The 16,290-nt window shown below is 41.3% G+C and overlaps 1 protein-coding gene across 1 annotated transcript in view; it reads left to right on the forward strand.

Moving 5' to 3' along the window:
* The window catches only part of dnah5l (dynein, axonemal, heavy chain 5 like), a 208,353-nt gene that overhangs the window by 141,641 nt on the left and 50,422 nt on the right, over positions 1-16,290 (forward strand). Inside the window, exons 74-80 of the mRNA XM_050056535.1 lie at positions 545-679; positions 8,567-8,668; positions 8,752-8,865; positions 13,037-13,204; positions 13,347-13,451; positions 13,709-13,822; positions 13,958-14,134. Of these exons, the coding sequence (XP_049912492.1) occupies positions 545-679; positions 8,567-8,668; positions 8,752-8,865; positions 13,037-13,204; positions 13,347-13,451; positions 13,709-13,822; positions 13,958-14,134 (915 nt within the window). The remainder of the gene's footprint in view (positions 1-544; positions 680-8,566; positions 8,669-8,751; positions 8,866-13,036; positions 13,205-13,346; positions 13,452-13,708; positions 13,823-13,957; positions 14,135-16,290) is intronic.

Consider the following 16,290-nt stretch of genomic DNA (forward strand, 5'->3'; position numbering starts at 1 on the left):
TATCTACATAGGGAGTAGGTCCTTGTCTACAGAGACTGCCATGTTGCACCACCATGTTTCTACAGTAGCCCAGAACAGACAAACCAAACACTGGTTCAAGATAGGGACATTCATGTTTTCATGTCAGCCACTGTAATTAGTAGCCCCTCCACGACAATCAGCAGTAGAAAACCCCTGTTTTGTTTTGTTTTTAATAAAAATGCATTATTCAGTATTTTTACTGGTTTAAATCACATGGTCTGTTTGCTTTTTAGAGGAAGAGACCTCTGTGGATAATTCAGCTCCCATTAAAAACCTCATGAACAATGAACACTGAAAGAATTCTAACCAGGAGAAGTTTCAGTTGGTTGCAGCCTGCAATCCTGACCATCAGATACCACAAAATCTCCCTTAATCCTACACACTGCTCTTTAATTCATTTTATTGTTTTAAAGCCAAACTCATCTATATTTTTATTGGAATAATCTATGGATTAGCTCTTTGTAGCTTTTTGCCCCATCATGGCCAACAAAGACACAACTTTAATCTGTCTCTCTCTCTGCAGGTGAAGCAGCAGGTGCAGAAGGTGAAGGATAAAGCTCAGCTCATTGTCGATGAGATTGAAATCGATAAAACAGCAGCAGAGTCCAAACTGGAAGCAGCAAAACCGGCACTGGAGGCTGCTGAGGCTGCACTGCAGGTCACACACACACACACACACACACACACACACATACACGCAAACCTGACCAACAGTGCACTATCGAGTTACATTCGCCAACAGTGGACTTCAGTTTCTGGGCATTTTAAAAATAAAAAAATAGAATTGAACATTAACTTTTAAGCTCTTTTACCACAATATTACTGCAAATGTGCTTTTTAATTTTTTTTTAAAGAAATTGCCAAGAGGGGACTTGTATCCTTGAGCGATGTCTACCTATCAAAGAGGGGACCTCCATATGCTTCACTGTAACTGTCTGTGCTCAGTCTTTCACAGTGTTTGTTTACTGCAAAGACTTTCTTTGTTTCTTTCAAAAACAGATTTCGCTTTAATGTTATCAATATTTACACATTTCTCTGTGATACACGTTAAAACAATCATCAAGACATTTTTTCATTTCAATTTCTAAATGTTTCTTGGGGGAATTCATATTCTTCTGTGTTGTTGGTCATTTTTATGACCTGTGTGTGATGGTGATGTATGCATTATAGAGAGGGCTCCCTTCCTCCTATGGTTTATATCTTATTTGTATATCCTTTTAATAATGTAAGTGGAGAAAAAACATTTGTCAATCTAAGACAGGTTTTGAAGCATGCATCTACTACATGTCAATCTAAGACAGGTTTTGAAGCATGCATCTACTACACTTTGCTGTGGCTGTTGAGGCATCTTCAGGGCATTCATTTTAGACCCATTCATGAGGTCAGATGAAATTCTAAAAGTTCTTTTTTTTTTTTTTTTTAAAAAAAAAGGATAATGTGCTGATTTGCTCTTGTGTTCTTACTCATGAATAATTACGTGTAAATGTTGACTTCTGTCTGTTTTGACAGTACAAGAGGGGACCCTCTAGTACAATCTGAATTGTGGAAAATACACATTATGTAGAAATCTTGCATTGCATGAATCTATCTTGAAGAGAAAAACTATTCTATTTGGATATGAATCACAGATCCCATATTGTAGTCAAAAATGAGATATTTACACTAACTGCTAATGCCTCTCTCAGATCCATCATAAAAAGACCTCATAGGGTGCTGAAATATTCAGTGTCTTGATGGAGTTAACCTTAATGCTCTATCAGAATCAAAACAGGATGCAGACCTTTAAAGAAGACTTCATGTATGGAATCTTGTTTTGAAGTTTGACTCTATAACAAAAAAGATAGATTTTATATATTGACTCGAATGAAAGATACATCCTAGGATGCTCTGGGACACATCCTCAGTGATGTTCCTAAGATCATTGGGCGTTTCGGGTCTTTCAACATCAGACGCCCTCACTCAGGTGACCCAGCCAGGGTTGATCAGGCCCTGGCTTGTGTCCCAGCAGCGTAGTTCCACTGATCGCTCCTCCTGATCCAAAGCCATCTGGAGGCTCTCTCTGCAGCCTCCATGATGTTCTTTATGGCTTTCCTCTTCGCAGCCCCTGTGATGCCAAGCAGTGTGAAAACTTTGCACAGTGAGCGGCCAGCAAAGCCTCGGCACCCCACTTCTATGGGCTCACAGCGTGCCTTCCAGCCTCTTCCTTGGCATTGCTCCACCAGCTCCTGGTACTTAGACCGCTTTCGCTCGTTCGCCTCCTCGATGCGGTCCTCCCATGGAACTGTCAGTTCTATCATTAGAACTTGCCTTGCAGAGACAGAGGAAAGCACGATGTCTGGCCTCAGGGATGTTGTTGTGACGTGGTCCGGGAACTTGAGTTGCTTGCCCAAGTCTACTCTCAGCTCCCAGTCAGACGCTGAGGTGAGTAGGCCGGCTGCTGGTTTGGGTTGTGACTGAGGCTGCTCTCCAGCCCTGACAAAGATGATGTTCCTCTTGCCTTGCTGGTGCTTGTTGGTGTTGTTGTGGGCTACGGCTCTGGAGATGGCTTCAGCAGCTGCCTTCAGCACTTGGTCGTGCCGCCAGCAATAGCGACCCTCCCCCAGTGCTTTCGGGCAGCTGCTGAGGATGTGCTCAAGTGAACCTCTCCCGGAGCACAGAGCACAAGCTGGAGAGTCGGCCATGCCCCAGAGATGGAGATTAGCTAGGCTAGGTAGGATGTCATACGCAGCTGTGATGATGAACTTGATGCGCTGGGGTTCTGCTTGCCAGAGCTCGGCCCAGGTCACCTTCCTGTCCAGTGCTCCTTCCCATCTCGTCCATGCTCCCTGCTTCTGCATGCCCACCATCCTGCTGGTCCGCTCCTCCTCGACTCCTGCCCGCACCTCTTTCAGGACTAGCTGGCGTTTGCCCTGCCCGTGTGCCTTCTCATAGAGGGGCTGAGGAAAAGCACCGAACCCTGCACGCCCTGTTGCCACTGTGCCCACTAAAGCCCTGTGTCTCAGCCAAGACTCGGCTACCTCCAGGCCTTCCTGGGCTTTCCACTTCCTGCCTGTACGCACCATGATGCCCGCTGATGCAACTCTTGAGTCTTTAGAATCCCGATAGAGCATAGCCTCTCTTGTCCAAGAGACTCTGAACTCCTCGTCAAGGCTGCTGATTGGGAGCTGGAGTTTGTTGGTCTTCCCATACAGTGCTGTGCTGCAGAGGCTGCGAGGCAAGCCCAGCCACCTGCGGAGGTAGCTGCTGATCTTCTTCTCCAGGGTTTCTACTGTTGACATTTCTACTGTTGACAGGGCCACCTCATACACTAACAAAGGCCAGAGAACCCGGGGTAGAACGCCATGCTGGTAAATCCACGTCTTAAATCTCCCGGGTCAGCCAGACTTGTATACCGCCGACAGCCACGTTTCAAGCTCCTTGATGGTAATTTGGATTGCTGCTGTATCCCTGAGACTACAGTCAAAGACCTTTCCCAGGCTCTTGACCGGTTTCTCGATGATAGATGGGATTGCCATGCCATCCAACAGGAAGCGAAACTTGTCTGTCACCTTTCCCTTCTTCAGCACCATGGCCCTGGATTTAGCTGGCTTGAAGCTCATTCTTGCCCAAGAAATAAGCTTTTCCAGGCCCTGGAGTATCCACCTCCCACCAGGCACCGATGTTGTGGTGACAGTGAGGTCATCCATGAAGGCTCTGATGGGGGGCTGCCGAATGCCAGACTTGGACAGAGGGCCTCTGCATTCCGTTTCTGCTGCCTTGACTACCATGTTCATGGCAAGGGCGAAGAGGCTGACTGAGATGGTGCACCCAGTTATTATCCCCTTTTCGAGCCGATGCCAATCTGATGTTACACTCCCAGATGTGACCCTGAGCCTGAAGTTCCCGTAGTAATTCAGGATTAGGTCCTTGATCTTCCTGGGTACATGGTGTCGGTCCAGGGTAGTCTCAACCAGCTTGTGGGGTATGGAGCCGTATGCATTGGCGAGGTCAAGCCAAAGCACAACAAGGTCTCCTTTCCCCTCCCGTGCCTCCCTAATCAGCTGGGTCACTACTCCAGTGTGTTCTAGACAGCCTGGTACACCCGGGATACCTCCTTTCTGGACCGATGTGTCAATATAGTTGTTCTAGAGGAGGAAGTCTGTTAACCTTCTGGATAGGATGCTGAAGAAGAGCTTCCCTTCGACGCTGAGAAGCGAGATGGTTCTGAACTGCTAGATTTTATATATTGACTGAAGTCCCCTCTTTGCTTGTACAAAACGACACAGGTCCCCGCTTGAATATGATGCAGCAACATACACACTCCTTCATGGATGTGAATAAAATGTCTGGCTCCTGTGAACAATATTGAAGTTAAAATGAATGATTTAAGATGTAAGATTTGCAGGAAATGTCACTCAAACCTGCATGACCAAACAAAAAAGATAGATTTTATGTTTTTCGGTGTTTTGAGGAAATGAAGAAGAGACACAAGGGAGGGAGGGATGTATCGATACACAAATACTGCATAGATTATTTTTTCCGATTCACATTCACTTTTTAATCCAAGAATTATAGTTAATTTTAGAGACAGCTGCCACTGTTTGCCCTCCAGAGACAACATGGTATGTTTAATGGCACAAATCCACAATCTAGTCTTTCCTGAGTTTTCTTTGTCAGGCAGGATTCTGTAGAAACACACTGAGACTGTTTCATAAGCAAGTGAAAACTCCTTGTAGTTGTAAAATATCCATAAAGGTAGAAGTTTGCAAAGTCAGTACTCAAGCTAGTTTTTGAAGCTTACATGCTCCCATAAATGCATTTAGTGATTTTTATGCTACACCAATATATATTATTACTATGTTTTCATTTTGCAGATCATTCAAGTTACACATGTTTTAATTTCAGTTGATAATGTGAACATAAAACTGCCTCTGATGAGTGAATGGACTGGGGGGTGCTATTCTGTGACACTGAATCTCTGACAATCAGTATCAGACCTGGATTGTCTGCGGTGTGGGGGATGGTCTCCTGTTGTGAACGATGGTCGTTAGGGTCTTTTCACCTTGCTTCACCTTCACCTAGCTTTTACAACTACAAGGAGTTTTCAATTGCTTATGAAACAGTCTCAATGTGTTTCTACAGAATCCTGCCTGACAAAGAAAACTCAGGAAAGACTAGATTGTGGATTTGTGCCATTAAACATACCATGTTGTCTCTGGAGGGCAAACAGTGGCAGCTGTCTCTAAAATTAACTATAATTCTTGGATTAAAAAATGAACGTGAATCGGAAAAAATAATCTATGCAGTATTAGTGTATCGATACATCCCTCCCTCCCTTGTGTCTCCTCTTCATTTCCTCAAAACACCTAAAAACATAAAATCTATCTTTTTTGTTTGGTCATGCAGGCTTGGGTGACATTTCCTGCAAATCTTACATCTTAAATCATTCATTTTAACTTCAATATTGTTCACAGGAGCCAAACACTTTATTCACATCCATGAAGGAGTGTGTATGTCGCTGCATCATATTCAAGCGGGGACCTGTGTCGTTTTGTACAAGCAAAGAGGGGACTTGAGTCAATATATAAAATCTATCTTTTTTGTTACAGAGTCAAACTTCAAAACAAGATTCCACACATGAAGTCTTCTTTCAAGGTCTGCATCCTGTTGTTTTGATTCTGAAAGAGGATTAAGGTTAACTCCATCGAGACACTGAATATTTCAGCACCCTATGAGGTCTTTTTATGGTGGATCTGAGAGAAGCATTAGCAGCTAGTGTAGATATCTCATTTTTGACTACAATATGGGATCTTTGATTCATATCCAAATAGAATAGTTTTTCTCTTCAAGATAGATTCATGCAATGCAAGATTTCTACATAATGTGTATTTTCAAGAAAATCCGTTGTATACAATTCATACAAATACAAACATACAAATACAAAACGAAGTGTATTCCTATAAATACAGCTTTTTTAAGTCTTCCTTTCTTCAGATTTTTAAGTACTTATTCTGTTATCCTATAGGTTTGGGTTAAGCACAAAGTCACTTTCAAAAAATGACTTAATTGACATCCAGTGCTTGTGAAACATAGGAAGAGGAAGGTTTTCCTTTTTAAATGAAAAGTTTTATAGGTCCACTCTGATGTCCACTTAAAGTCTGATAAAAGTTATACTAGTTGTTTTCTTTATTCTGTTTATTATTCTGCTGCTCTCTGGATGGCCCTTCCGTTTAATATAGTCTAAAGCTTGAAATTAGCTAGTAAAGGATATTCACCAAAGTTGGGCCTTCATGATTTGTTTCAAAAATAAAACATATTATGGTTCAAGAGGGTATTATGTTGAGAATTTTATTTCTTTCTCATAAGTATTGTTAATTTGACTTGACTTTTTAATTCATCCATGCTGGAGTGTGATTATCGCTCTATGCTATCCAAGAGGGAACTTGTGTCATTCTGTGCCAGCAAATAGTGGACTTGTTGTGGACCTGTTGTTTCATAAAGTATAATCCTATATGTACAAAACAAAATGTATTCTTATAAATACTGCTTTAAGAAAAAACTTTCCTTTCTTTTGATTTTTTAGTATTTATTCTGTTATCCTATAGTTGTAGGTCAGCACAAAGTCACTTTCAAAAATTGAGTTGATTGACATCCAGTGCTTGGGAAAACTAGGAAGAGGAGGGCTTTCCTTTTTGACTGACAAGTTTTAAATGTCCACTCTGATGTCCACTAAAAGTCTGATAAAAAGTCTGAAGCCTGGCTATTTTATTTCTATCATTATTGTGGTTGTTTTTTTCCTTTGGTTTTTAAAGTAAAATTGTTAACTATTCTGCTGTCCTCTGGATGCCCCTTTATTTTAATATCATCTAAAGCTTTAAAGTAGTTAATAAAGTAGTTAGTAAACAAATTCACCAAAGTTGGGCCTTAATGTTTTGTTACAAAATTAAAACATATCATGGTTCAAGAGGCTATTATGTAGAGATTTTTATATCTTTCTCATAAGTATTGCTAATTTGACTAATTTCTTTAATTCATCCATGCTGTAGTGTGATTATCGCTCTATGCTATCCAAGAGGGAACTTGTGTCATTCTTTGCCAGCAAATAGTGGACTTGTGTTGTTTCATAAAGTATAATCCTATGTGTGTAGAGTGAGCACAAAATTACATTACATTCTTTTATAGTTTTTAGTTTTCTACCACTGAATAGTTAGTAATTATTGAAAATAATGTAAAGTGGTGTACAAGTGTATTGAAAAAATTATTGACATTGAGTGCCTGTGAAAACGAGGTCAGGTGAGTATTTTTGGACTAAACTTCACAGGTCTAGTCAAAGTGTGATGTCAAATTAGTTTTTAGTTATTAATTAAAAGTGAAAGGAAAGGATTACTGCTGGCCATTTCATACATAATTGTTTTTTGTTTTTGTTTTTTTGTTTTGTTTTGTTTTTTCTATTTTTCATCCTTTTTAGATTCATAAATATTGTGCTGCCTTTTGGGTAGCCCTTTATTTTAATAGTGTTGAGCATAAAACTTCGACCAAAGCTTAGCCTTTATATTTTGTTACAAAAACATAATGTAAAAAATCATGTTTCAGGGGACTAATTGCTTCACCAAGTTGGCAGTTTAATAGTCCATTTACATACTAATAGACTTTCTGTGGCTGCAAGCCATTCACACTATGGGGAGTGTTAAAAAGCGACGTGTGTGACTGAGGCGTTAAAATCCTGGCTCCAGCCAGCAGAGGCACTGCTGAGGATGCACTTAAACACTCACACACCTTCAGGTCCCCTCTTGGCAAAAGTTAAAAAAAAATTCACCAGAGGGGTTTAGACATGATTTTATCATGATTTAAAGCATGACCAAGAGGGGACTTAAAAATTGTCCCGTTTGTGAGTGTTTAACGACGTTGAAGTCCACTGTTAGATATGTTTGCAAGAACCCACGCACGCACGCACATGCGCACACACATGCGCACACACATTCCCCTCTGTGCTGTTACAAAAAGAAGTTTTTAGAAAAGTGAATCTGCCGAACTGTTCTACCAGCAGAGGACATCTGAGGTAGAGCTTAAATTGTCTGCCCAAGCCCGAACCCTACCCGGACCCAACCCAACCCGTGGGCCCCCCTTGACGGCGCCACTGGCCGCGCACATGTGAGTTGTCAACGGTGACAACGCGTGTGGGCTTCGTCGAGTGTACCAAGTGCAGCACGATACTGGTATATGAGAGCAAAAAGACGGGGACCTCGACACTTAAGAGGCATATGACGAAGGCTTGCCATGGAAAGAAAGACGAGAGTCAGCCTTCAATGTCCACGTTCTTATTCGTTTAAACCAGGTTCGGGCTCGTAAATTACCGTTAAAGGGCCAGGCCGAGCCGGGCTCAGACAGAATATGCATGGGCTCGGGTGGGGTCAGGCTGGATTTTTTGGGCCCGATCTAAGCTCTAATCTGAGGTGCATTACATGAAGAGGCGTTCATGGCCAATGGGAGATTTACACTGAATGGCATTGATAACAAACTAACGCCTCAAACATGACTTTTGAATAAACTTCCTGTGTCTCTGCAGACCATTAAACCAGCTGACATCGCCACAGTGAGGAAGTTGCAGAAGCCTCCTCATCTCATTATGAGGATCATGGATGCAGTCCTGCTGCTGTTCCAGAGGAAGGTCACTGAGTCTCACCTGCTCTGAAACATTTAAACACACTCTTCTGTCAATCTCACTTTTCCTCTTTCGCTTGTGTTCCTCAGATCGACACAGTCACCGCTGACCCTGAGCGACCTTGTCCGCGACCTTCGTGGGCCGAGGCAATGAAGCTGATGCAGAACTCTGCCTTCCTCAGCATGCTGCTCAACTTCAGCAAGGTCTCAAACAAATTTGTATTTTTACACTTGTGAGGATCCTCATTAACATCATAAACTCACGGTTCATTTAGGGACAACAGTTTACAGGCTAACAGGATTTATTGTAATTGATTTAAAACATAATGATTTATAAAACAGTTTCAGGATTGTTTGTGATAGCAGATTTCATAATTCTCATTCTAAATTTCGACTAACAGAATTACAGCAGCTTGTGTGAAAAAAAAAGAAATCAATTAAACCAATAAATAAAAATGTTTTTTTCCGCTCACAATAAAGCTTGCTTGATTCATGATTATGAATTAAAGTAGTGATGTTGACACAAGTCAGACCCACAGAGCCAGTCCCATAGAACCACTCCCACAGAGCCAGTCCAATAGTCAGCCCCACAGAGCCATCCCCACAAAGCCAGTCCCATTCCCACAGAGCCAGCCCTACAGAACCAGCCTCACAGAGACATTCCCACAGAGCCGGTCTCACAGAGCCAGTCTCACAGAGCCAGTCGTGCAGAACCAGTCCAACAGTCAGACCCACAGAGCTAACCCCACAGAGCCATTCCCACAGAGCCAGTCCTATGCCCATAGAGCCAGCCCTACAGAACCAGCCCCACAGAGCCAGTCCCATTCCCACAGAGCCAGCCCTACAGAACCAGCCCCACTGAGCCATTACTACAGAGCCATTCCTACAGAGCCAGTCCCACAGAGACAGCCCCAAAGAGCTAGTCCCACAGAGACCGAGCCAGTCCCACAGAGCTAGTAAGTTCCACAGAGTGAGCCCAACAGAGCCAGGCAACTGCCAGCTGTAATAGAGAATGAGCTGCATTGTTTTGTAGGTTATTACAAAACATAACAACAATAACTGATAACAACTTTCCAACTCAGCCAGATTTACTGCTGCTCCGCAAGTCCGTGCTGACCTAAACTTGCGTTCACGAGTTGAGACCTAATGTGAGATTTGATTGTACCCTCTCTGCTCACATCCACATTGTTAAATGCCTGTTATTTTCTATTGATTTTCTCCGCAACCGTGAAACAGCGGAACTGCAGTTTTCTGACAAGACCAAGCACTTGTCGGTAGTCCAATGTTTTCACAAGGAAAAAAAATTATAAAGTTACACTGTACTGGCCTTACTAGCACTCCCTAGCTATCCAGTCAGCTTAAACATAATACCACTCAAACAGGAGGACCAGGATCCATTTTGGATGTTTATTTGAGGTGATATTCTTTTGTAAAACTGCAAAATACAGAAATAACATATGGAAATTACACAATGTACATGAAAAGGTAAATATAAAGTACTAAACAAAAGGTATGCTAACAGGTAGCTATATGATATTAACATAAAGAAACCAGCCTGCACATGTAGCTTAGCTGCAGTCGATAAACAAAACAAACATGGCATTATAAACTCAAAACATGCTCTTCTCTGCTTAAATCCACCTCCAATCCACACATCCACTCATCGACAATGTGTTGAACAAGCCTCAAGCTGTGAAGAACAAGACCGTGTGCACCTCACCACTTTGCTGTCACATGGTGATGAAGACAAAAGTTAAAGTGAAACTTAACACTACCTGCCATAACCTTAACTGCCACCAGGTGGCCCCAAACTCAAATGTATGATCTATGAATGTCTAAAACATACACTAAAATTATGTGTAACAAAGCTTTCATACAGCTTTGCACACACATTACTGTTAAGTGGATTACTGAAATGCCACATATATCACATGAAAGCGCAGGACTGGAGCTTTCCGATGATACCAAACACGTCATTGTGCTGTCATCCCATCATGCTGTAAATACAGATCAGTTGTCTACAAAATAAAAACCTGAGGAATATCTTTAGAATCCATTATACAAATCTTGTTATCAGTCACGTCATATAGTGAGGAGTAATATTATTACTATTTTTCTATTATCTTAGATGTATATATTGCATGTTTCTTTCAGATAAAACACATTTTTGACTTGTGAATGAGTCAATGGAATTTCTTGCAATAATGAAAAAATACTGGCAATCATGTCCGCCTGGCACAAACCACATGTTTTGGACAGCTGTGAAGTGACAGAATGTCCCACCATCATGGTTCTTATATTGCCAGATTCCAGAGAGTCTCCCCTCTTCAGATATGGCAGAATATGTCTTCTTCCAACTTGCTATGGTGAGATACATGTAAACATGTAAGAATTTAGTCACGTGGATTTGTTTTTTTCATTGATATAAAAATTAATATAAGATACAGGCACATAGAAGGACATGTAATGATGGCAAATCTGAATAGCCCAGATTGTCCTGGAAAAAAAAACAAGATATAACATGTGTATGTAGCCTTTATAATGACTGTGATACGAGCTTAAAAGTAAAGGCAGGGTTAACAGAGCAGATATGTTGCTGAAGAAGACAAAAAAAAAATAATTTAAATTCAGCTGGAATTTCTTTTTGCTTTATCTCAGAGTGTTAGCATTGAGTCTCGACATGTTAACATTAAGGCCAGAGACTCCTAATGAATCCAAATGATCAGATCATGCTGATCTGTAACTGCTGGATGTGGAAATAAAGTTCAACATGTCAACTTAAAAGGTGACAATTATGTTAATGTTCATAACCTGTTTCTGCTGAAAAGAAGATTCAATGAACCTTCATGCAGCCCGCTGAACGAGAAATGTTCTCGCAGTCCACTTGTCTAAACAAGTACAAGAGGTCATACACACAACTTTCAGTGTGTGTCTGAGGGAAACTCCCGTCTCATCTTATCACACTGCAGCCATCATCTGCTTTTAAAAATGTGTGTGTGTGTGTGTGTGTGTGTGGGTGTGTGTGTGCATGTGTCATACCTGCTAAGCTGTGGATTAGTGGAGCTGGCATTGACCAGTATGACCTGTATGTTGACAGCTGGAAAAACCCTAAACTTTGTGTCCCTCTCACACACTCGGATGAGATGTTGGTTTTGTTCCAGACGTTTTAAATGTGTGTGCTGACATGATACCTCAGCTACGCTACACCATCTTTAACACATCATTTTTTCTGTCATCGAGTCCTAAAATCTGACCCACGGAGAATCAATGTCTCAACCGAACAGCAGCTAAAATCTCTCTTGGTTCTTGGATTAATGAGACAAAATGAATGAATGAAGCGCCAGAATCGGCCCAGACTCCAGGTGATGACATAGGGCCAAAGCTGTTCTGAGTGCTAATTCTGAAACCAGAAATCCGAAACCAACTCAACACAATCAGAGCTGACTCCTAGTCAGTCTAGGGCTGTACTTTATGGCTATTTCCATTAGTGCTTCAGCAGCAAGCATCGCTGTGAGCCCCAATGATTTTGTTCTCGTTCTTTCTTTCTTCCTTCTTCTTCTTATTTTTCTCTGACAAATATTGTTCTTGCTGAAGAAATTGTAAGACCTAAAGTCACCTTAATTGGCAGTTAGGTTCCAAATTCCAGCCACTACTCAGACACAAAAGTCTCTCAAGTCATCTGCATATTTGCTTTGATGGTCTTCTGCTTTAAAAATGTAAAATTTTGCAACTTTTTATCAGTTTCTCCAAAATCCTATTTTCGACGTCCTGTCAGGAACTAGGGGTCATCCCCAACCTGAGTCAGCCGTGTTTGAAGGTTACTGTTCAAACATATGGCACTACAGATTACTGAATATATGCCCTAAAATATAATTTGTAACATAATCCATGAGATTACTCAAAATAAATAATGTTTCTACAGTAGCCCAGAAAAGACAAACCCAACACTAGCTCTAGATAGGGACATTCATGTATGTGTGTTGGCCACAGTAGTAAGAAGCCCCTTCATGGCAAGCAGCTTTAGAAAAACACCAATTTTTTAATATGAAACTGCTTTATTAGTTTTACTGGTTTAAATCACCTGGTCCGTTTGTTTTGGAGAGGTAGAGACCTCTGTGGATAATTCAGCCCCAGTAAAAATCTCCTGAACAATGAACGCTGAAGGAATTCTGAACAGACGTTTTAGCTGGTTGCAATTCTCACCACTAAATGCCACTAAATCCTCCTAAATCTGACACAGTTATTTTGATTCTTCAGCCTATAAAATGTCAAGAAAACAATGAAGAATACTCATCACAACTTTAGATATCTTGGTCTATGACATGTAGAAGAGATAACAGTAGCTACTCTCCTGTACTGTGTGTTTGTGCTGTAGGACTCCATCACAGAGGAGGTGGTGGAGCTGCTCGCTCCCTACCTGGAGATGGATGACTACAACCTGGAGTCTGCCAAGAGGATCTGTGGCAATGTGGCAGGACTCTGCTCCTGGACTCAGGCAATGGTCGACTTCTTCGCTATAAACAAGGAGGTGCTGCCTCTGAAGGTACACACACAGAGGAGTTAAGTATTTACTCAGGCGATATATTAGATAACAAGATCTTATGCTAACAGGTGTCGTAGCAATAAAGGTTCTGATTAGCTGTTCAGCCTCATAATACAAGGATTAATTAGATGAGTGTGTGCAGGCTAACCTGGCCCTGCAAGAGGCTCGTCTGGTGGTTGCTCAGAATGAACTCGCTAATGCTCAGGAACAGCTGGACGCTAAACAGCAGGAGCTGGACGCCGTGCAGGTAGCACACACACACACACACACACACACACACACACACACACACACACAGTCAAGTCAAAACTTGTGTTTGTGAAACCGAACCATAGATTTGATTTTTGGTATTTTTTCAAAGTTATTTTAAAATACATTTCAACTAGTATATCATTTCAACTCCATGCATTTGTATTTTCTCTTCCTTTTGCATTTATAGTAGTTTTCTCTGTTTAAATCATTTATATACATGTATTAAATAATATGATCCGACCTGAAATTTAGGCGCTTTATGACGCTGCCATGAAGGAAAAGCAGGACCTAGAAGATGACGCCCAGGCCTGCCGCCGCAAGATGGCCAATGCTACAGCTCTGATCGACGGACTGGGAGGAGAGAAGGTCAGCCTTTATCATCCATCCATCAATCCATCCATCAATCCATCCATCCATCCATCCATCCATGCATCCATCTAACCTTTCATCCATCCATCCCTCCCTCACTCCCTCCCTCTCTCTCCTGGTCTTGTGTTTCAGGTTCGTTGGACCGACAGCAGTGCTGGGTTCCAGACTCAGATCAAACACCTTGTTGGGGATGTCCTTCTGTCCGCAGGTTTCTTGTCCTATGCTGGGCCCTTTAACCAGGAGTACCGCAGCTTGCTTCTAGAGCTGTGGAAGAAAGAGATAGAGGACAAGCTCATCCCCTTCAGTCCTGTAAGACTTCACAACTCACTGAGAGTTAACCTGCTTTGTTTTCAAACAGTTAAAGGAGACCCATTGTGCTTATTTTCAGGGTCATATTGATATTAATATGTAATATTGGGGTCTAGTTGAATAGATTTATGTGCTTTAATGTTCAAAGCACACGTCTTGTACTGCTCCTTGCTGCAGCACCTCTGTCTGAAATGCTGTGTATGGGCTTATGTCCCGCCTCCCCAGCAGCCTAGTCTGTTCTGATTGTTCAACTCGCTTAGTCTGTTGTGATTGGTTCAACGCTTAGAGCGTGTATCGGAAACGTCACACCCCTTACCTTACCTGACTTCACCTCCGGAGGCTGGTGCAAACAACAAGCTATGGCTAAGCTAACGACGGCGGCCATCCACCCTTATCAATTTGAATGAAGAAACACAAGCCGATAGACTCTGAATCACTTTCACAACTAAGACTGGAGCAGGACGTTTCACAGTGGTAAGTTTTTATTTTTTTTGCCTCCTTATATTTCAGCTGTTGCATGATAACTGAAACTTTTCTGACATTATGGTAACAACTGTATGTCTGTCCTCTGACTGAATGAAGTTGGAAAAGTCTGCTGCAGAGTACAAAAGGTTGAATGAAGTTGGAAAAGTCTGCTGCAGAGTACAAAAGGTTTCTAACAATATAGTCACTACATAACGTGGAAACACCAACAGCAGCACTCAGTTGTTGTATGACGTGGTGTAAAGCATTGCTTGTTTTTTTTATCTAAGCAGCCGTATCTATGATCAGACTAATGTAGCTTGTGTTGGATAATAATATCAAAGTTATTATAAATTCTGCTACGAACACATTCCCCATTAAAACCACAAAAGTTTTAACCCGTGGATTCATCAATTTTACCACAGCAGATTGAGATGACAGATTTGTGTATTATACGAAAACAAATGAATAGAAATAACTGGTACATTCAGATGTCTCAGCTGTCATGTTTACTGAAACCATTCTACTAAAATGTAGCTGCATTTTATAATCATCTTTACCTTGTGTTTGTAATCTACAATATGTACGATGTACCAGTGTATCACAGTTTCTCCACAGCATTTATATGAAATCAAAGTTCATAGTAAAATGCATGTTTCTTCCTGGATCAGTATTTGTTCTATGCAGTGATGTTGTCTCCTGAGTCTATATTTGCTTACTTCTCAAACAGTATGCCTTGTGTCTTTTTACCTATTAGGTTTTGGGGTAATGGACCAGGTTCCAGTTCATCCTACATGTTTGATACACCATCCAGGCCTGGTGAATCTGTACACCCCACAGAACATCCACAACTGTGTAAACTCAATTCTGAACACTAAGGTTTCATTATACCAAAAAACCCACTATAAAGAAATGACAAATAAGTCTTTTGTCAAAAGAACTTTATTTTTAGCAAATGTAAAAAACAAAAACTACAAGAAATGTACTACATAATATACAATAGATAGATATTTAAATATAAACACAGCAGTGATTTATCTGCAACACTAATAGTGTCCAATTCTTTCCATTCAAGCGTTCATCCCATCCTGTGTTGGATAGAGTTTCCTGATCTGGCTGGTCACTGCGTTGGCCTAGTGCTGCCCCTTGGCTGAAGTGAGAGATGTGTAAGGCAACCACTTCCTCCTTTGAGGGTCTCTCATACTGGGATGCCAGGTCCTTTGGGATGGGAATTTTGGAGAAGACGAGCCTCATCAGGTCATCTACAGTCTGTAAAATATTGAACTTAAATATTGATTTCCTTGTGTTTTTAAATTAAGTGCTTCCCTGAATCCACCTTTCTTGTATTTCAAGTGTTGCCATAAGTATTTCATTTTTTAAAATATTTTTTTTTATTATGTTGGTAATAACAATAAAATTATTTACAAATTACTGCTTAAAGGGTCTGTTTTTACAGCCTTTGCTGAGGGTAAATATAAACTAAAATAATACAATTTTGCTCAGATTCCTCTGTAATAACAGAGTCACCAGGGTGTTGAGTCATCACAGGGTCTACTAGCTCTGTTTGAGTTCCTCCCCCTTTCTCCTCCAACTCAACTTGAGGTCTCATACTTGGTTTAAAACCTATGGCCCTTTTAGGTGTTGATGACAGCTGAAAGTCCAAATGAAAGAAAATATGTGTGTGTGTGTGTGTG

Source organism: Epinephelus moara, chromosome 11 (genome assembly GCF_006386435.1).
Source record: "Epinephelus moara isolate mb chromosome 11, YSFRI_EMoa_1.0, whole genome shotgun sequence".
NCBI classification, from domain to species: Eukaryota; Metazoa; Chordata; class Actinopteri; order Perciformes; family Serranidae; genus Epinephelus; species Epinephelus moara.